Source organism: Sminthopsis crassicaudata, chromosome 4, assembly GCF_048593235.1.
Source record: "Sminthopsis crassicaudata isolate SCR6 chromosome 4, ASM4859323v1, whole genome shotgun sequence".
Classification (NCBI taxonomy): domain Eukaryota; kingdom Metazoa; phylum Chordata; class Mammalia; order Dasyuromorphia; family Dasyuridae; genus Sminthopsis; species Sminthopsis crassicaudata.
In genome coordinates this window covers 441,438,493-441,459,548 of record NC_133620.1, presented here as the reverse complement: position 1 = coordinate 441,459,548, position 21,056 = coordinate 441,438,493, and the positions used below count along the sequence as shown (strand labels likewise).

At 43.3% G+C, this 21,056-nt stretch overlaps 2 protein-coding genes across 14 annotated transcripts in view; both read left to right on the top strand.

Moving 5' to 3' along the window:
• OTUD7B (OTU deubiquitinase 7B) overlaps window positions 1-7,410 on the top strand; it is a 75,286-nt gene extending 67,876 nt beyond the window's left edge. For 8 of the 12 annotated variants that reach the window (XM_074263348.1, XM_074263341.1, XM_074263342.1 and 5 more), the window contains 5 exons: window positions 3,014-3,141; window positions 3,411-3,560; window positions 4,082-4,196; window positions 5,044-5,128; window positions 5,590-7,410. In XM_074263348.1, the coding sequence (XP_074119449.1) occupies window positions 3,014-3,141; window positions 3,411-3,560; window positions 4,082-4,196; window positions 5,044-5,128; window positions 5,590-6,804 (1,693 nt within the window). In that variant the 3' untranslated portion in view covers window positions 6,805-7,410. The remainder of the gene's footprint in view (window positions 1-3,013; window positions 3,142-3,410; window positions 3,561-4,081; window positions 4,197-5,043; window positions 5,129-5,589) is intronic. The other 4 variants (XM_074263352.1, XM_074263345.1, XM_074263346.1 and 1 more) reach the window with 1 other exon arrangement.
• A 5,318-nt stretch (window positions 7,411-12,728) lies between these two features.
• MTMR11 (myotubularin related protein 11) lies at window positions 12,729-20,536 on the top strand. 2 transcript variants are annotated; one of them, XM_074263355.1, is made up of 17 exons: window positions 12,729-12,925; window positions 13,311-13,392; window positions 13,806-13,927; window positions 14,222-14,282; window positions 14,475-14,617; window positions 15,022-15,100; window positions 15,266-15,401; window positions 15,618-15,705; window positions 15,839-15,927; window positions 16,025-16,149; window positions 16,414-16,474; window positions 16,714-16,784; window positions 17,211-17,377; window positions 17,940-18,113; window positions 18,390-18,575; window positions 18,956-19,249; window positions 19,631-20,536. In XM_074263355.1, the coding sequence occupies exons 1-17, from the start codon at window positions 12,863-12,865 to the stop codon at window positions 19,772-19,774; spliced, it is 2,085 nt and encodes a 694-aa protein (XP_074119456.1). In that variant the 5' UTR covers window positions 12,729-12,862; the 3' UTR covers window positions 19,775-20,536. The 2 variants fall into 2 exon arrangements, with proteins under 2 accessions (XP_074119456.1, XP_074119457.1); XM_074263356.1 differs by lacking the exon at window positions 12,729-12,925 and having other exon boundaries at window positions 13,151-13,392; window positions 14,511-14,617.
• The last annotated feature ends 520 nt before the right edge of the window (window positions 20,537-21,056 follow it).

Genomic DNA, 21,056 nt, shown 5'->3' with positions numbered 1-21,056 from the left:
GCAATCTGATATAGAAAGGATAAATTGGTGCAGTTCTTTTAAACATATTATCATGTTTGTTATGTTGTACAAGAAAAATTGGACCAAAGGGGAAAAAAACAGAAAGAGAAAATAATCAAACAAAAAAGGTGAGAGTACTATGCTGGGATCCACATTCAATCTCCATAGTTCTCTCTTTGGATGCAGATGGCATTTTCCATCCCAAGTCTATTGGAATTGCTTTGAATCATCTCATTGTTGAAAAGAGTCAAGTCCATAACTGTTGATCATCACATAAACTTACTGTTATTGTGTACAATGTTCTCTTGGTTCTGCTCACTTTACTCAGCATCAGTTCCTGTAAATTGTTCCAGGATTTTCTGAAATTAGCTAAGCAGTTTTGACTTTTTGGAGATGAGGGCACTCCATGATACATAGCCATATAGTATCCATTGAATAAGCATAGACATTGGGTCAGTGATTTCATTAGTATAGATAATTCCTGGAGGAGGAAATTACCTTTACCAATGTAGAGTTCATACCTTCTCTGAAAAATAGTCTTAGAGAGTTGCCTTGGGAATTTTGAAATTATATAACTTAGCATAGGTTACATAGAGTATGTGTCAGAGATGGGACTTGAACTGACTCCAAAGCTACTTCTCCATTTTATCACCCAGTACATAGATTTAAATGGAGATGGTTGTTTTCAGTTGTTTTGATCCTTTCCCATTCTTTATGACCCCATTTGAGATTTTCTTGGAATTGTTCTCCATTTCCTTCTCCAGTTCATTTTACAGATGAGACACTGTACAACTGAGACAAACAGGGTGAAGTGATTTGCTCAGGGTCACACATCTATTTGACTCATATTTGAACTCAGCTCTTCCTGATTCTAGCCCAGCACTCTATATATCTACTGTGCCATCTAGCTTCGTCATCCATTATTCAAATGAATAGTGGTATGAAAAAGATTTTGGTTTCATGGAACAGCTGTGGAATTTCCAAAACTCTGGCCAGTTTTTTTCCCCATTAGAATCTGGGCCAAGTGGCTAGCCAGATATATGACCTGAGGGACCTACTTGATAGGCTTTGTGTTCAACTGTATTGCATAGTCAGAATATTGAAGATTATCTTGAGTGGTTGTGGATCTCATTTAGAAGATGCTGTACTATTCCAGGACTTGAAACAGTCATTACCATGTCACCATTTATATCTTTTAATGTTGTCAGCTGCTGCAATTAGCGTAACTACTTTATTCAATTAACAGCATTTCACTGTTAATCACCAGGTTCCATCTGCCTTCATCACTGGTAGCACAGGATTATTTAAAGGGGAGAATTTGTATAATGTAGTGTGCCATCCTCCTTCATCTCCATTACTATTGAGATGTCTTTCCTCTGCCCTCTAGTATTGTTCAGGGTTAACTCCATGAGATGTTTCAAGCAACTCCAGGGGATATTTCAAGCAATTTCAGAGTCTTCCAGTTAGTCCTACCCACATTAACAGGCATGGAAGCTACTATAAGGTCCAGCATAGGTACTGAATCCCCCAAAACTCTTTATTATCTGTACTCATAATATATTGATTCCATCTTCCTTCTGTCAGCTATCACTGTGGCGCAAACAGTATCCACCTGAGCATGACTTTTTGTCCCTCCAAATCTCCAATAAAAATTGGACTACCTTATGAAGCTGATAAAATTATAACTTGGTTACTAGTATCTTAACAACCTCCTTGGGTGTATGGGAAGCCTTCTCTTATTACACTAATGCTTAGGACAGTATCTGGTACTTAGCAGACATTTAGTATATGCTAATTGATTGTCTGAGCAAAGATCTTAAAGAGGCTGTCCTTCCTAGATTACTGAGGTGTCTACTATTAGTGATTTAATGGCAGCTGAGTTAGATGAGGCGAAAGCTTAGATTGGATGATAGCTCATATCAGAGACAAAGGATGTGGGATATTAATCTAAGAAAATTCAGGGTCCAGCTTACTCAGTTTTTAGGGTTACATTAAATAGGGAGAAACCTGATGATTTTAGATAGATAGATAGATCACAACAAGGTATTGATATTTCCCCACAAATTAAGAAGGAAACTTAGAGGCTTGTTATACTTTTTAGGTTTTGGAAAACCTATATCCTATATCTGGGTATTTTTTAAATGACTCCTTTTTATTGAATTATTTATGTTTGTACCTTTGAAGGATCAGTATAATATGATTCTTTGTGGATCTGGACCTGCCTTTGATTGGCAAGTTTCTTTATATCTAAGGAATGGTTTTTTTGTTTTGTTTTGTTTTTTTGTCATAAAACCTTTTGACAGTTTGCCTATGGATCCTTTCCAGAGAAATGTTTTAAAATGCATAAAATAGAGCATGTAAGATTACTAAGGAAATAAATTTTTTGAAATGTAGTTAAAAAAATATTTTTAAAAATTTCTTCAAAGAAATTATGATAATGAGACAACATACCAAACTTGTGGGATGCAGTTTAAAATAATTCAGAAGGGAAAATTGATATCTCTGTAGGCTTTCATCAGCAAAAGAAAGAATGAACAAACCATTTGCCATTCCATTTTTAAAACTTTCAAAAAAATAAATAAAATCTTAAATAACAATAATTTTTAAAATTAAAAGAAAACATTATTAAAATTGAAAGAAAACATTATTAAAATTGAAAGCAAAAAGGCTATGACATTAATAAAATTTTGGAGTTGTCTTTTATTTTTATTAGAGGAAGAGGGGAAATAGATAAAACACATAAATAATTAGATAACTTGATTTTTTTGAAAAGAAAGAGGAAAGTCAAATTGTTTGGATAAAAATGATGAGAGTAAGAACAATTGAAGAGGAAATGAAAGACATTATCCAAAACTTTTTCTTGTAATGACATGCTTACAAAATTGACAACTTAAATACACAAATACATACAAAATTATATTACATCCAGATTAACATAAGAAACCCAGTGTTTTCCCTCTTATCATGAGTACTCAGTCTTCATAGGATTACTTTTCTGTTTTTTTGGCTTCAGTGTGGAAAGTTCAGAAGAACCTGTGTATGAGAGCCTAGAAGAGTTCCATGTCTTTGTTCTTGCACATGTGCTTAAGAGGCCGATTGTTGTTGTGGCAGACACCATGCTTAGGGATTCTGGTGGAGAAGGTGGGTCTCTTATTTAATCTGTGTTCTAATTTTAATTCTGTGTAGAAAATAGGTAAGTCTTTGACAGAGAAGACACACGGGGGAATAAAATTCAATTACTTTGAAAATGTAATAGATTGATTGGAGTTAATAATGAAGGCTTCCTGAGAGAGGGGAGTATTAACCTGTCTTTGTTGGGAATACACCAGTGGTAAAAAGGGAGGAAGGTATCTACTAGGCAAAGGGAATTTATAAGCTTAATGATTGGTTCCTGTATGATTTTTCTTCAGCATTTGCCCCAATCCCCTTTGGGGGTATCTATCTGCCCTTGGAAGTCCCAGCCAGCCGATGTCACCGATCGCCCCTGGTATTGGCCTATGATCAGGCTCATTTCTCTGCACTGGTGTCGATGGAGCAGAAAGAGAACTCCAAGGAGCAAGGTGATAATGATGATGTCTATGTCTCTAGTTCCTTCCCATCTTCCTTCCTTTACAATATCTTGTGTCTTCATGGGGCAATTGAAATAAAAAGATTAAGGAGCCTTAAAAGTCAATAAGGCCATTGGTATAGCCAGCATGTTATTTCAGTTGAACTTCTTACTCCATCATGAGACAGGACCCTATATATCAGGGTAATTGGGTTATAAGACTTTCTTAATTGCATTTTGCTTAAGTTTATGTTCAGATGAGTTTAGTCTTGCAGCACAGGCTGCTTGATTGTCTAATCCAGAGGCAGTAAGTGATCCCCATTGATTGTTCTCTGACAGTGGTCTGGAGCCTCTCTTGAGACTATATAGCAGGAAGAAGTTAACTTCACAAAATAGATAATTGAGTGCAGTATAGTCTGGTAGAGGTGGTAATCATTCCCTTTTCCTTTCAAAGCAGGCTGATTTGTGTCTGGTTACTCAGAGGCTTCCTAATGATCTGTTTCTTTTCTTCCCTCTTCCTCTCTCCTTCTCCAGCAGTGATCCCACTCACAGATTCTGAGCACAAGCTACTACCTTTACACTTTGCAGTGGATCCTGGAAAGAGCTGGGAGTGGGGCAAGGACGAGAGTGACAATGTCAGACTTGCCAGGTCAGGCACGTGGATTGTTTTTGAGACCTTCACACTTATATCTGCATACGTCTTAGCATCTCCATTACATGTCTTCCATCTCAAAGGGTTCTATGATACTACTACCTGCATTATATCCCAGATCTCTTTAGGTGGATGGAGGGTTGGACATAGGCTAATATTAGAATTGTGGTGTTGTATGATTGTTTTTATAATTTCTTGGCAAGGGGAGGGAACAGAAACAGAAATTTTTGTTTTTGGTTTTTTTTCTTTCAGTGGAAGAGAGATGATAGTTCTGTCTTTTATATTACAGACCTGGCAAAAATAAAAACTAAAATGAAACAAAACATAATTCAAGAGGTCAGCCAGGGTTATCAGATCTTTGGCTTCTAATAACTCGTTTTGTCCATCCTAACAAAGAGATAAATGAGGGTGGATTTAAAATTGTCCACTGTAGGTTTGTGACCTTGAAGAATTTAAATAGACAAATTCTCAGATCTCAGGTGTCTAATAATTTCTAGCCTTCTATTCCCTCTTCACAAAAGTTTAGAGACTATATGAATAAGAATAAAATGTTTTTTCCTAATCTTCTAAATCCTTTCCCAACCCTGAATCTGGGAAATCTGGAGAATAAATACATTTAGAACAATACTCAGATCTTCCCTATTTCTTTTCTCCCATATAGGAATGATGGCCTAGTTTACCTGACCTAGTACAATTCTTAGGAAATATATGTGACTTTCACTAATTTTTTTTTCATATTTTTATTTTTATATTGTTACAAATTTGATAGACACTGACAGACTGTAATCTCACTCATCCCCTTTGAAACCTTTGGGTTTTGATTCCTTTTTTTTCCCTTCTGCAGTGTGACTCTGTCCCTGGAGGCAAAATTACACCTGCTTCATAGCTACATGAATGTGAAATGGATCTCTTTACCTTCTGATGCACAGGTGAACTTCTCTGCCTTCATAGTCATGGCTCATCTTTCATTAGTGAGGGGACCCATTGTTGTGGGGGAAACCTAGGCTAAGTGGGAGAATGAAGGGTGACTCTGGATAGAGTACATAAGGCACATTTGGCAGAGTGGAAGGAATGAGACATTTGTAAACTCAACTCTTCTGGAGCTTATACACAGATAAGCTAGGTGTTGCTTAGAATCCTATAGGAATATTTAGGCATGAGATTGAACTACCACAGGAAGTCCAGGTTTGGTGGGTGCGATGGAAGTTTAAAACCAAGAATTCCCCTTTACTTGTTATGGCAGTTACCTTCCTCAGTGATTTTACTAAAAAGAACAAAGCAATCCTCTCCACCTCTGTTCTACAGAGTTGCTAAAGAAATTGGAAATGGTGATGGCAAAGAGGTGGGTGGAAATGTGGGATACTCTTCATGATGCTTTTGTCTTTCACAGGCTCCCTTGGCCCAACCTGAGTCTCCCACAGCCTCAGCTGGGGATGAACCCCGCTCTACCCCAGAATCAGGGGAATCTGACAAGGAGTCAGTTGGCAGCAACTCCACCAGCAATGGAGGAAGTGGTCGAAAAGAGAAGCCAAAGCGAGATCGAGAGAAGGATAAGAAGAGAGCAGATTCAGTTGCCAATAAGTTGGGCAGCTTTGGCAAGACTTTGGGCAGTAAACTCAAGAAGAACATGGGGGGCCTGATGCACAGTAAGGGGGCCAAGCCTGTTGGAGTTGGGGCGGGGTCCGGAGTGCCTCCCAGTGCCAGTGAGATACTGGACAAGAAAAAGAAAGGATCGATCAAGGGCTGGAAAGGCAGCAAGGAGGACACATCTGGGGATATCATTGTGTCTGAAAAGCCCACGCCGGAGTCTCCAGGAGATGGAGGGAGCAAATACAGCCAGGAGGTGAGGCTGAGCTTGAGCATTATGAGAATTGCAATGCAAGGGGAACGTAAGTTTATTTTTGCTGGAAACCTGAAGATGAGTCACCGACACCAGTATCAGGAGGAGATGATCCAGCGCTACCTGGCAGATGCTGAGGAGAGATTCCAGGCTGAGCAGAAACAGAAAGAAGCAGAAAGAAAAATGAATGGAGGGGGTGGAAGTGGCCCTCCCCCAGCAAAGAAACCAGAGCCCGATGGAGAAGAACTCCTGAGCCCCTCTCCACCAGACTCCAAGGCTGCCCTCTCTACCAGCCACCCTGGGGGTTTCACTATCCCCAGGCCAACTGGGGGTGGTCCCCACTTCCAGGACCTTGGAAGGCAGGTGGCAGGGGGTCCCTGTGGAGGACTCCCTTCTTATGCTACCTTCCCTAGACAGTGCTCCTCAGGGCGGTCCCACCCCCATCAGGAGCCAGTACCTTTGGAGAGAGACAGTCATTCTGTGGATGGAAACCAAGGGGGATCACTGTTACCCTCCCCCTATCGTGTGGCAGACAACTACAGTAATGGCTACAGGGAGCCCCCAGAACCAGATGGTGCTGGTGAATGGGGTGGAGGGACAGTGGAAGACTTGGGGCTTCCCCTGACCCAGACCAAGTGCAAACAACCAAACTGCAGCTTCTATGGACACCCGGAGACCAGCAACTTTTGTTCCTGTTGCTACCGAGAGGAACTGAGGCGGAGGGAGCAGGAAAGGGGTGGAGAGCTGTTGGTACACAGATTCTGAATGGGGGTGGAAGCTGGGAGGGTAAGGGGACAAAACAAAGAGAGGTAAGCGCAACTCCTTGGCTCATCGTGACCCAGCCTGCTGTGGGTGGGACTAATGCAATAACTTCTGTGGGACCCAACCCAGGCTTCAGGATGTTGGGGGGATGGTAGCCTTGGCTGCTAGGAGCTGACCTGGACTGGGTTGGGGGACTTGAGGAAGGTACCTCCCAATAGAAGTAAGACCCGTGGAACTGGGTTTATCAGGGTAAGTGAAGCAAATGGGACATTGTTGTGATTCCACTGAATAACCCATCTTGGAGTGTTAAGGGACAGTTGGCTAATGGGACATACCATGAGGCTAATAGAAAAATAGGCTTGAGGTTGGAGGAATAAAAGACCAAAATTCTTTGTAAGTTGGAAAAGTATGTGACAGAGGGGAGGTTAAAATAAACTTACTATGGTTAGGATTTAGTAGGGTGGGATCCTCCCTGGAAGAATGGCTGGGGTGGGGTGGGAGAAGAGGGCAGTGTTTAGTTTTAATCACGAAGTTTATTATTTCCTAGTGATGGAAGGAAATAATCTTCCTACAGTTCTTGTTTCCTCCTTTAAAAAAACATTTTAAGAAGTCTGTGTCATTTATTCCAGTTTGGGGGGAGGATTGTCGTTTGTTCTTTCCTACCCTTTTCAGAGTCACAGTTCAGTTGGGTTGAGGTAGCTGCCAGTTTGATGGGTTATGGTTTATTTTTAATTTTAATTATCTTAGCTTTTAAAGCCTTTTGTGGAGGGATAGAGGCAGAAGAGCAACTTCTGAGTGTTTTGGGGTTTATTTTTCTGGATGAAGATTGCAGAGAGCTTGTAGAAATCATGATTTTTGGCCACATCAGTAACTAAACATGGGGGTTTGGGTGAAATATAGCCTTGGCTTGGCGGGTGGGAGATAACTGGCAAGACTGTTAAAAACAAACCCTACAAAACCCCTAAATCTGCTGTTCCCAATCTATATTATTGCTTTAAAGTAGAATGAAAAATTATTTTATGGACTAATTTGTTTGAAAAAAGAAGAAAAACCACACAAAAAGATTTCTTTTTTCTATTGTGTGACCATTTTTCCTTCCTCTTCACTTCTAGGGAGTGAACTTAATTAACATCTAGGCTTCTTTTGTTGAGCCATAGCTGACCATAGATTTGTGGGTAGTTTATTTTAAAATGAAAATTAATGAAAAATAATTTACGAGAAGATATTTTTGATATTAGGACCGAAGAGACATTTAGAGGTGGAGGTAATTTATACACTAAATAGGGAATTTGTGAAATATGACATTTTGGGATTACAACCACAGACTTTACTGTCAGTGACCTGGTGGGTTAATCCTTTGATTAATCTATTTTTCTGGCTATCCAACTCCCTTTCCTTGGTAATTGGGGGGGGGGGGTGTTTCGAAGTTTGCACAAAGCACAAGCCAGGACAGAGATGGTTCTGGCTCTGACCACTTCTAAAAGCTTTAAACAGAGGACCTTTCTTGGTCCCATCTTCACTTTCTCTTTGACTTTTCTTAAAGGTGTCAACTATGCAATTGTATCCATTCCTGGATTTGTTCTGAGGAGAATAATTATACCTAGCATCTGGAGTGCTGGTTGAGCTTAATATTTCTCTATTTGGAGTTTCCTGAGATGCTTTTTTAAAACCTCATCTACTCCCAAAATGTAGTGTTCCCTATTTTTAATTCAAGCCCCTCCCCAATACCTAGGGACAAGCATAAGGGCTTTCTGTTGGCAGATGCAGCTGGGGAATTTTCATTAAGAAGAGGGGCTCTTCACCTCATTGTCTAATGATAGATATCCTATGGATAAAGCTGCTACATGTCAGAGTTGCATATAACTAAATATTCTCCTTCTATTAGCCACAAAGCTCGCCCTCCTCTCCCCTTTCTTGCCAGGATCTGACTTTGCTGTTTTCTGTAATTTTACTGCCTCTGGCTCTTTTATGTTGGACTCTCTTGAAAAAGTTATTTGGTTTTAGATAAGAAAAAAGTACCCAAAACCAAATGGAGTGTGTTTTCCTGGGGTGAGGGTGGAGAAGCTGATTATTACATGCTCTCCCCTCTAACATATATACACACACACATATTTTATAGTTCCTCTGCCATCTTCCTAAGTTTATTGTGTGGGCTTGACCTAGAGAGATGGAAGCAGATCCCAAGAGAAAAAAATTAAGGAAGTTTCAAGCCTTTTCTTCCTTAATATACAAACAAATAAAAACCCAAACCCCCAAACCACTCTATGGTTCTTTTGAGTTGGAACTCTTAGGTTCTAGTTTGACACTTTTATTTTTAAATTTAAATTTAAGAGTGAGAGTGAGAACAGAAATTATTACAAAATCTTCCATGGCGTTGTGTGTGTGTGTGTGTGTGTGTGTGTGTGTTTTCAATAAAGATGTAATTTTAACTCCTTTCCCTTTCTCCACCTCAAATTTTTTTCTCAGTTTCCTGGCTGAGGATGGGTTGTGATATAGGTTGGGTCTCCTTCAAGCCCTGTAGGTTTTTCTTAAAAATTAAATTATTTTTTTAAATGGAAGGAAATTATTTATTGAGACAACCTCCTTCCCTCCCCCCTTCTCAATGTGAGGAGGGGAACTGAGATTAATAGCTATTTTTCTACAAGAGAAAATAGGTGAAAGAATGGGGGGAGGGGATCACAATATATATATGAGATCATGACAATGGGTAAATTTTTGTTCTATAGCAGAAAAGACTTTAGCAAGTGGAGAAGAGGGGGAAAAGTGTCATTAGTGTTTTCAGCATGGAGATGGGTGCCCTGTCAAATCTCTCTGGAGCTCTCGAGTTTGAGAGGTATCTATGTGGAAGGGAAGCAGAAGTCCTTTAATCAAGACTAGAGATGCCCCTCCATCTCCCAGTCTTATAAGTGCACTTATACTATTGCTGTACAGGGCTTCAGGGGTTCTGAGAATGAGAGCTTTTCAAGGTTCTTTTCTTTTTCTTTTCCTTTCCCTTGCCCCAGACTTTTGCAATTGGTCCTCCCACCTTCTCATTCCTTTGACCTTATCCATGTGATTCTAGGATGTTGTTTAGAGACATCCTAGAATTCCTCTGGTATGTTCTCTTTTTAAAATTTCCTCATTGCCCTGCTGATTGTTTTTGAGAGTTGTATGAAATTTAATCCAGATTCCCCTTCCCCCATTGGTTTAGCTTTTAATTGACAAAAAAATCTGTAAAAGGGTTTAAAAATTCACATGGTGGGGTAGGGTTTGGGGGAGAGGTCTCAAATCTCTCCTAGTTAAATTTACTGCTGTAAAAGAGCCAGAGGTGAAAAGGGGTGGGGTTGGGGGGACAGGTGCTACCTTCTTTCCCCCTTACTGATTCCTTCTCATTTATGCAAAATCTAGAGCTCACAGACCAATAAAAAATTTTTTTTAAAGCAAATGGCTTTGGATCATGTGTTTACTCTGCAAGTTACCAGTAAACTTTTCAACTTCAACCTCCCAACAACTGATAAATACCCAAGAAATAGTCTTGAGTAAGTCACTTCTTAATTTATGCAATCAGCCAAGCCTCAAATTTGAGGATGGGGTTACAGAGGCACCCCCTCCCCTCCTCGAAACAACCGTGGAAGATGTGCTTGACCAAGAGGGGTGGATAAGGTCGCCCTACTTCAAAATAAGGAATATATTTGGTTGTAAGAGCTCCCCAGGTAGGGTTTGGCTGTAATAGAGGCAGAGTTCCATATTCTCTTCGGGTCATTCTCTCCCAGAAAGAAGGGAAGCTAGGTTTGAGCCAGGTAGAAGAGTGGGAAGCTGAATACTGCTATTTGACATTAGGGGAGGTGTCCCCCTTCCTTTTCACCACATACACACAGCTGAGTCATGACCTTCGCTGGGCAGCTTGCTGCTTTTTCCTCAAGCCACTTTCTTCATGGTATTTTTTCCTGCCTTTCCCTGCAGTCAAGTGAGTCATCCTGGCCCAGCAATCTCCACTTTTCAGACGGAGAAAGGACTATTACTTAAAGCCCAAGGTCGTGACTTTGGCTCAATAATTCCATGCTCTAATCTCCCCGTTTAGTGTCCTCTTGCTTCCCTTCCATTCCTACTCTTCTGGGCATTGAGGGAGGAAAGGGGGATGGTGTCCAAAAAGAGAAGAGAGAGCACAGTCACTGGCCGATGGGGTAGAAGGGGGTGGGCAGGTCTGTGGCCTTGTTTCTGTGCTTATATTTGGGTCTGTGACTCATCAACTGACTCACTGAGCTCCACCCCCTTCGCCCTCCTCCTCCCCGCTTCTCTGCTCAGATGTGGCCCGAGAAGGATCGGGCAAAGTGGTGGTAGGTGGGGGGCTGGAGGGCTGTGGAGGGGAGCAGGTCCTGAGGGTTCCAACAACCAGGAGTAAAAATCGCCAGGCTCAGCCTGCTGTTCGCTGCTCCCTGGTTTGTGTTCTTTCCATTTTTGGCCCAAAGCTCATCGTATTGTTTTGCCCCCTTTTCCCCTCCATCATGAATGCCTTGGTCTTCCTATTTTCTCCTCTCTCCCTTAAGTGGCTCCTCCCTCCTCCTCATAGATGTGAGACATTCAGGGAAAGGGAGAGTCCTGAGAGGATGAAAGGGTGCTGTGAGCATTTTCAGTGTGGGAGGCAAGAGATGCTCAGGCATTTGGTGGTACTTCATTGATCACCTTGGAAAAACCTTTCCTCACTGCCCCACTTCCCCCAAGATTTGTGTGGTAAATGCCCAGCCAGAACTGGAGGTGTGGACACAATACCAGACTGGGTTCTTGTCTCAGGCTCCATAATAGCTTCAGGATTTCCACAACTGCAGCCAAGGTAGAGAAAACATTTAAGATGGAAGCGAGAAAAGGGGAGGGGAAGAAGGGAGTAGGAGGGGTGAGGTGGCTTGGAAAAACCTGGGGTCCCAGAATTCCCTTTTCCCACTTTAGCTTAATTGTTTCTAGGCACTCAAAATAAAGTAGCCACTCATTTAAATTTCATTTTGCATCTTATTTTTACATTCGTCTTGTGCCCATTTTTCTCCAGCGACTTCCAGTCCCCCTAACTCCCCACCCCAGAGCCTGTCCCAAGGGACTGTTGTATGGAGAGCTTTCCTGGCCCCCAGCCCACTCTGCCCAGAACATGAATCATTGATTGTGGGGGTATCCAATGTACAGCAGGTAGGAGGGGGGAAGGGGGAGGTGTCTAAAGGTTGCTTTGGTTCCTAATTGGTTGCAGAATACTGGAAAGGAAGCTCCAGGGGGAGGAACAGTCTGTCCCACACGTGAGTTTGTGTTTTATTTCCTTGGCTCAGTCCTTACCTCCTCCTACAACAACACAGAGTTGGGGTATATGCTTTTTTTTTCACTCTGCCTAGCCTCTCGATATTCCATCCTTATGTACCTGAGCCTGATGAGAAATCCCCAGAAGCCCATGCTTTTTCCCCTACCCATAGCAACTTCTGTCTGTTTTGAGAGAAGGAGTGATGCCCTATTTTTCTTTTCATAAAAAGTGAATACTTCAGCACATGGGGGTACACACACAGACACGCAAAACTAATTGTACTTCAAGAAGAAACCCAGATTTAGACAGCTTCCCCTTGACCTAAATTATAAGCATTCATCTAATTCTTTTTCGTTGTCTGGTATTGTCTGGTTTCCCTCAAGGCTCCTCAGTGGGAAGAAAAGCAAGTGGAGAACTCTTCTCACAGACTCCTGCACACTTCCAAATTTACTTTTCCAACCTACTCTCGTAAAACCCTTCTCCAAACTCTCCTCAAATAGTGTGTATTCCCCTTTAAGGGGCAGGGCATCTTATTTCCACCCTCACCCCCCCCCAATCTCCGGAATAGTCTGAAGTTTCCAGAGGACCCTGAGTTGCCCCCCAACCAAAGCTAGCTCTCTCCCCCGCCCCAAAAAAGAACTGTCCAAATCCTCTTTTTTGCTTTGCCCACTCCTCACCCTCAGTCTCCATCTCTTTCCTTCCTTAGAACTCAACCTACTCCCAGTTGGGCCAAGACTTCCCTGAGTCTCTCTACATCATCACCCCCCTTCCCATCCCTCAGTTCCCCTGAATGGAGCCAGGGAGATGTGGTGGGGGGGCCGGGGCCGGAGTTTCAACATTCCACCGCAGAAGGAGCCAGAGTTGGGGGTAAGAGGAAGGGGAACTTGGGTGGGGGGTGGCAGGGAGGTTGGGGTGGGAGCTGTGAAACAGAGGGTGGAGCTGACTTCAGGATAAGTTCGTTCTATGTGCTGCTGTCTGTGTTTCTTCTGGGTCTCAAGTTCACTCTTTCATTATCCATTAACCAGTTCTTCCCCTTATGCTGCCCCACCCCAGACCTGTCCGCCCATATCATATCCAGACCTCAGTTTCCCTAGAATATTTGAATATTGGTTTGGAAAAGATCTGGCTATCCTACCGTTCCTCCTAGATCTGGTGCATGCTGTCCCAAACTGACTCCCCAACTTGAAAGACCAGGGACATGGAGGGAGGGGGAGGGTAAGATCTGGAATTAACTGAAATGAACTTTTTTCAGCTCTCATACCCAAAGTCCGTGCAGGTGAGTGGGGCGGAACAGTCAAGAAATCCCCCATGTCCAGCTCTCCGATGCCTTCCAGGTACTGACTACCTTCCGGTCCCCTTGATTGTAGGGAATGTCTTCAAACCTCAGTCTTCCCTGACCTTCTTCTCCCGGGGCTTCAGCCCATTGATGAATCCCAGCAGGATAAACCTTGCTCTCCCTCACAAACCATCCCCTTCTCTCTGCAGTTAACTGTAAGCTTGAACATCAGGCTCTCTTATTTTCCTAAAAGGGGCATGGATAAAGTGAAGCCCTTTCCTCTGACCCCCCTGGTTTCTTCTTTCCTCAGACTTCAGGGTCAGGGAAAAAATTGTATTCTCTCAGCCTCCTTTTTGTTCTTGTGGAGGGAAGAAGGGTGAAAAGGTGTGTTTAGAATAGTGGGAAGGAAGTTTGTTGAGAATAATTTTCCCCACATGACTCATCTTCCCCATTCTTTCTCTTCCTGATAAGGGGAAAAGGTCTTGGCCTGGGCACCAGGAGTGAGAAGGGGACTGGAACCTGAAATACCTGGAACCCTGATATGTACCAACCTAAGATTATTGTTCCGCCCTCAGGGATGGCAAGGGCGGCAGGTGAGGAGCAAAGAAAATTATAGGAGATAGGTGGGATAAAGTAGAAAGGGGAGGCAAGAGTTAATAAAGGCTGTTAAGCAGATCATGGGGTAAGAACCTTTCCCACAGGCTGCTCTTGCTTGAATAATTTTCAAGGAGTCTTTTGGGGAGAACCTGAACTGCCTTGGCATGGGAGAGTTTCTGAGGAAAACCATAGGATCAGAAATTTAGAAGTGGGAGAGGAGTCAAAATTCAGAAAAATGGTTTGTTTGTTTGTTTGTTTTTTAACAGTTCCTCTGCTTTATTCTTTTCTAGGATTCTATATTGAGCAGTGACTATGATTTTGCTCTCAGTAATATTGGACGATTGGAAGCTGGTAATTGAAAAGAGTGGACCCTTTTTAGAAACTGGGTGAGAGGGTGCAGCTAAAGGTGTGGGAAAGCCATTTTCTCCAGCCTCCTGGGGTATGAAGAAGATGCATGGACTGGAAGAGTTCCCCCTGGGAGAGGGGGCCCTATCCCAAGTTTCTGTGTTTTACTATTTTCTGACCCTTAACCTTTTACCTCAGTAAGTGGCCTAGGCAAGCCCCAGATCCTTCGTCCAGGGTCTCTGCTCAAGTTCATGCCCGATGAAATTCTAATTCATGGACGAGATTTCCGGCTTTTAAGAGTTGGCTTTGGAGATGGGGGGCTGGAGCCCCTTGCCTTTAGGGTAAGATACCCCTATCTCCTTCCCCCGCCCCCAGCCACATGTCACATTCCTTCCTTCTTTCCATCTGGAGATGTACTCCCTTTACCAGGCAACTCCATACATTTCCTTTGGGATAATAATTAATTGATTATTATTGTTATTATCAAAATAGCCATATTTACATATTGCTTTATGGTTTGCAAGGTATTCTATATGTTATCCCATTTGATCCCTAATGAGGATTTCTTTTAACTATAATGTAGACCAGAGTTTCTTAATCTCTTTTTATGTTATTTTGTAACTCTTCTTTCTATAACTTAGGAGTTCACAGTTCTATAGAGACTGTTGTTTGAATTCTGATGACTTGCCTTCTATTCACCTTTCTGGTCTGAGCCCAAGGGCTGAGATGGCCATTTCTTCCACAGGTGGCCATGGCGATTATCCAGGCTAGAGCCCAGAACAGACAAGTCCAACAGTATAAAGGAATGACTTTGAGCAAAGCTGGTGAGTGGAAGATCTTTTTGGGGTAGTGGGGAGGGGGGTGGAGAGTGATTTTGGGGTGGGACAGAGGAAAGGTAAGAAGTGGGAGGAAGCAGGAAGAGAGAGGCCTCGGTCTGGTTGGAGACAGAGGGTGAGCTGACTGGTACTTCTCTTTCTCCCTTTCTCCAGGTTGTGGCCTGGGTCCCAAGGAGCCACCTGTTCCCCTCTTAGACACTCGTGAGGACTGGGAGGCTGAACGGAGGAAGCAGGGGGCTAGAGGCTGGAGGGTCAGCACAGTAAATGAGAGGTTCGATGTATCCACCAGGTGAATCCATCACTTCCATATGCTCAGTCAGTCCTTACAAGGCTAAGCATTCAGCCTGCCTCCTGGAGATATCTTCATGTCAGCTCCCTTACCCTCATCCCCCTGAACCCGAGACTCCGAGACCCCACTAGGATTACCTTCCCCCTCAAATTATAACGTCATCGCCAAACGATGAGGTCATTGAGCCAAGCAGTGATATCACCTTCAACTCCACAGTCTCCCTCGTTACTTCTGGGTCCCTAGACGGACACTGGACAGTGAAGTCAGAAAGGCATTTGGTCACTTCCATCATGGCCGTGGACCGGTCAGTGTGGGGGGTCAGGGTCAGGGTAGTGGGTTTGGGGCTCCCTGGGACCAGTGGGAAGAGAGGGAAGGAGGATCTCTTGCCCTAATGATCTGTTTGAAGATGCTGTTCCCCGCCCCCCCCCCATTTGCAGCGCCTTTCCTGGCACCATCCTGGAGGCAGTGACCTTCTCCGCTCTGGTGGCTTTTATGAAGCCAGTGATCCTAACAGAGAGGATATCAGGTAAAGGAGAAGTTGGTGGAGAGGAATGGGGTGGGAGTCAGGACACTCAGAGTTCCTCATACTCCTTCCTTCTCCACTTTCTTCTTTGTACCCAAAGGGCAGTGGAGTTACTACTCCAGGCTGGGCATTCGGATATTGTCCTGGTAGATACTGTGGATGAGCTTCCCAGCCTTGCAGATATCCAGCTTGCCCACTTGAGGCTTCGGGCCCTCTGCCTACCTGGTGAGGTTGACTTCTAACTCATGACCCCAGACCTACTGATTCTTTTGCCTCCTCTGAGGAAGTTACCATTATCCCACTGATCCATCGACCTTTCATACTTTTAAAAAGATGGGTTCCCTTCGATGGGATCCTGAAGACCCATTAATTCTGACTCTGATCATTGACGCTATTTTTCTTAACCAGTTGGACCTCATTTCCTGTGCCTTGAATCCCCAATCCTCAACTTTTCTCACCTTCCCTATTCCTTTCTTTTTTCTCAACCAGATGCAGCTGAGGAAAAATGGCTTTCAGCTTTGGAGGGAACGAGATGGCTGGACCATGTCAGGTGATCACCCCCTTCCTATGGTCTGCCAACTTGCCTGCCTTGCTCCAACCTTCCGTTAACCTGGACCCCTTCCGTGGTCTTCCATTAACTCCTCCAGACTTAGCTACTTGTTTCTGCTGGGAGTAGCTACACTTTTGTTTTGATGCCAGAAAAAGGATGCTAAACCCAGCTTTCCACCTTTACCATGATGATCAGCAAATGGCTTTCCTAACCCCTTTACCACCCCCTCTTCTTATCAGGTCCTGTCTCCGAAAGGCCAGTGACATTTCGGTGCTAGTGACCTCCAGGGTCCGATCTGTAGTTCTTCAAGGTAAATTCTTGGATTATCCCTGCTCTTCTTCCTCTGCTTCTGTGTCTCAGGCCATAAGATTGGAGTCTTTTCAGGGAAGGTGACAGAGAAGTGCATTTGCTCTCTCCCATGTCCAGGTCTTTTCTGTGCAACAATTTAGAAATTATTCTTGGGCTCTCTTATCCCTTTTGCATCAATCTCAGTTGGGGATGAAGAAGTTCAATAGAAAAAGCGGGAAGAAGAATTGAAATTCTCTCTCAAGCTTACTCATTCTTTACCTCACCTTTTTCTATGTCTCTTCCTTTTATCCTGATTTGTTTTTCTCCTTCCTCCTCACCCCTTTCACTTGCATCTGCTCCCTTTCAACATCACAGTGCTTTTTCTTACTATTCTTTTTAACCTGGACTCTTGATCCCTATTTACTATATCTCCCTTTTTACCTCCCAGAACAAGGTGACCGTGACCTCAATGGCCTCCTCTCTTCACTTGTCCAGCTGCTCTCAGCCCCCGGAGCTCGGACTCTGCATGGCCTCCAGACCATTATACAGCGAGAGTGGGTGGCAGCCGGACATCCCTTCCTGACCCGTCTGGGAGGGTCTGGGGAAAGTGAGGAGGTGAGAAGGTTATTGGGTGGTGATATTGAGAAGGTGAGGAGGGATGGTAAAGTTTATTTGGATAGTCTGCAGAGATTAGCAGATTGTGTGTAGAGGGTAGAGGGCTTTGGAGGAGTATTAAATAGGAGCAGGTAAGAACATGTCTAGTGTCTCAGAGGCCTACAACACTTTGTTTCCAACTGTCTCAAACCTTTCTTCCCTTGAAATTTCTCTTTATTTTTAAATCCTCATCAACTGTTAAGGACCATGCCTAAGTGAAGGGGCAGGTCAGTTCTCTGAGAGCCTCCATAGCTGTGAATCATAACATCTGAAGGAATTGCAAAGAAGCCTTTACTGTTGCAGATGTTGTGGATTGGGAATGAAATAAATTGGAGGCAAGAAGGAAAAGGAGAGAGGTCAGAGAACAGCAACTGCCTCTGTCTCTTTGTATCATCATTCTCCTCTCACATGAAGAGATCCATTTTACAGGTCTGAGTTAGACCTCCAGCAGCCACTGGCAGGTGGCTCCCGAATCACAACAATCAGCAGTATCTAATGATGGCTTTCAAATTCCCAACTCCAGGCCCCAGTGTTCCTTCTTTTCCTTGACTGCCTTTGGCAACTAGTCCATCAGTTTCCAGCAGAGTTTGAATTTTCCGAGTTCTTCCTCCTGGCCCTTCATGATAGTGTCAGGGTTCCTGACACTCCCACCTTCCTGAGAGACACCCCCTGGGAACGGGCAAAGCATAATGGACAGGTTAGTGATTCTCTCTCACTGGCTTTTAATCATGAACTTTTTCTGCTGGGTGCTAAGAAGCTGGGAGGAAGATAGGAAGTAAGAGAGGATGCATGATCATTGTCAGAACCTTCTAGCCACTGAAATTCCAAGACTTTTGATTTTGGGGGGGGATGGTAGTGATGATGTATGTGTGAGTGGGCAGGTGTTGTTTATAATACTCCCTTCTGCTCTGAGAGGAGGATGAAAAGTATCTGAGTCCTAATAATCTTTTTTTTTTTTTTTTTTTCCTTATAGGAGTTCAATTCCTATACACAGGTGTACACACCAGGATCCCCTCAGTCTCCAGTTGGAGATCTCATCTCCAGACCCCTGACTGTCTGGGACTGGGGTCTTCGATATAGTCATCAGCAAATAGTTCAGTTCTATAACCCGTGTTATGAACCACAACATTGCTCAGATTCCTCTCCTCCTAGAGAAGAGGTGAGCTTAATTGTAAAGGAGGAGAGAGAATTAGGAAGGTGGGAAAGAAATGGTACACTGAAAAAAGTGTGACTCTCATGGCCTCATATATCCCCCAGGAGTCTGGAATTCTAGGAGATAAAAGGCAATTTAGTTGTCTTCTTCCCACCCAGTCCATAAAGCCTGGGTATAAAATATTTTTCTTAGTATATTACCATAATGTTATATATCACAGATATATATATTATTTTGGGGTATATCCTAAATCAATATTCTCTCCATTTGTCCTTCTGAAGTCTGAATCTTAATGCATGGGGAGGGAGGGGGAAGTCACAGGGGGATGCTGAGATCTACAAGAACTGCATTGTTTGGTAGTGAGCCGACTTCCCACTTCCTTACAGCCAACTCCAGCGACTCCTAGCCCTCCACGATCCATCCTGCTCTTCTCTCGGGGAACTCTGACCCCATTGAACCAGCTCTCTCCCTGGCGGGATGGTTTTTCCTCAATGATGTCCTCATCCCGATGGCTCCTCCGACACAATCCATCCTCTGAGAGCCTGGCTGACCAGGAGTGGGGACTCCCTCCTCACTGGGGGCCCTCCCCTTTGCCTCCGGGACTTCTGTTGCCTGGATTCCTAGGACCTCAGATCAGACTCTGGAAACGATGCTACCTGAGGGGACGGCCTGAGGTCCAGGTACTACTTCATAGCTTCCCAAAGGCAGGAACGTGGAGTAGCAAGTAGAAGCCAAAAGAAGGAAATCTGGCAGGGTGAGAGGGTCAAGACATCAATCAACAAGCATTTATATTAAGTCCTTTGTAAGTGCCAGGCACAGGGGAGACAAATGCAAAAAAAAAAAAAAAAAAAAAAAAAAAAAAAAATGAAGCATCCTTTCAAGAATCTTATTCAGAGACACAAGGATGGGATGTAAGATTGTTATAATGCTGGAACAGTCTGGCAAAAACTGGAACTGCTTGAGGGTTTGAGGAAATACTAGAAACAGTGAAGGCACAGGGTGAATGGGATGGCTACGTGGATCTGCAGTGACATCTCTTTTTGTTCTGGTCTCTTCCTCAGACAGGTATGTCAGCCCCGACAATCTCTGGACTCTTGGATGAGCTAGCCCAGCTCCAGCAGCTGCTGAGGACGTGGTCATCAGGAGCATCACCTGGGGCTCAGGTGGTGACCAGAGACCCAGACACCCCACTATCTGTCTCCTGATGAGATGTCTGACCCTCTTTATGCTTCTAGGTTTCCTTGATCTGCCAGAGCTTCCCTTTGCCTTAACCTCCATCCTTCTAATTTCCCCAATCACCAACAAGCTTAATAGGATTTAACCTTCTGTTCTGGCCCTCCTCCCAGCTTATAAACATAGGACCAGATTTTGATCTGGAAAAGGCCTTAGAGATCTAGTCTTATTCTAAAATGGGCTAGCTGGCTGTTTGGTGCATTGGGAAGAGCGTAGGACTGGGGCTCAAGAGAACTGGGTATTCTTGTCGTGTACAAATCACTTTTTTAATCTCGTTTTCTTTATCTGTAAAATAATATATGTACAGGATGTCCCTAAAGTCTACTTTAAGCTTTGACACCTTAAAGCTGCACAAAAACATTTGGAATGGTATGTGTGTGTATGTATGTATTAGAATTCATTTGAGGCTATTTCCAGGTCTGGAATACTGTAGCCCCAACACTGACAAGTGCTCCTCCTTCCAATTCCCCAGAGACTGTTTTGTGCCTGAAAAATCCTTTTTGTGTAATTCTCTTTGTATTTAGGGGATTCATTTGCTCTCTTCTCCAGGACCATTCCGTCCTTTGTAGGTTTACAATTGTACAGTATTTGAAGTGACGATGTTGGTTGTGACTCTCACCAATGTGGCCTCACAGATTTGCTCCTAATCTTCCTTCTGCCTTGCCTCTCTAATTCTTAATTTCTAGTTCTTCTTTTTATACTTTTTCATGAAAATAAAATGGGAGAGAAAGAAAGGGAATAGCTCTTACTATGTGCTAGGCACTGGGCTGAATGCTTTCCTCAAAGATGACTTATTTGATTCTCACAGTAGATGCTATTTTTATCCCAATTTTACAGTTGAGGAAACAGAATTTAAATGGCTTTCCCCACGGTCACACAGATAGATGGTAAGAGTTGGAGGCCAGATTTGAAAACTGGGTCTTTCGTATCTAAGCCCAGCTTTTTATAGCCTTTGGGTGAGATTAGGAGACACTCTACCACCTCCTCATGCAGAAACTATCAATGAACAAGCTTCCTGTATATGTTTTTTTATTTTGTGGGAATATGTGGGCATAAGTGCTAGGATGAAGCTGGGAAATGGAGACATAAAAATCTTGCACTGTGGAAATATGTGCGTCCACCCTCTTTTTAGTGATATTCTATTTACAGAAACTACCAATGAACAGTATCTATATAAGCTTCTTGTATAATGTTTTTATTTTGTGGGATCAAATTGGGAAAATGGCGACAGAAAATCTTGCACTGTGGAAATAC

Coding starts and splice junctions, on each gene's coding strand:
- MTMR11 (XM_074263355.1), top strand. CDS start 12,863: ATGTGGTGGGGGGGCCGGGGCCGGAGTTTCAACATTCCACCGCAGAAG. Junction 13,928..14,221: donor AGGGATGGCAAGGGCGGCAG/GTGAGGAGCAAA, acceptor ATTCTTTTCTAG/GATTCTATATTGAGCAGTGA. Junction 17,378..17,939: donor GGTCTGGGGAAAGTGAGGAG/GTGAGAAGGTTA, acceptor TCCCAACTCCAG/GCCCCAGTGTTCCTTCTTTT.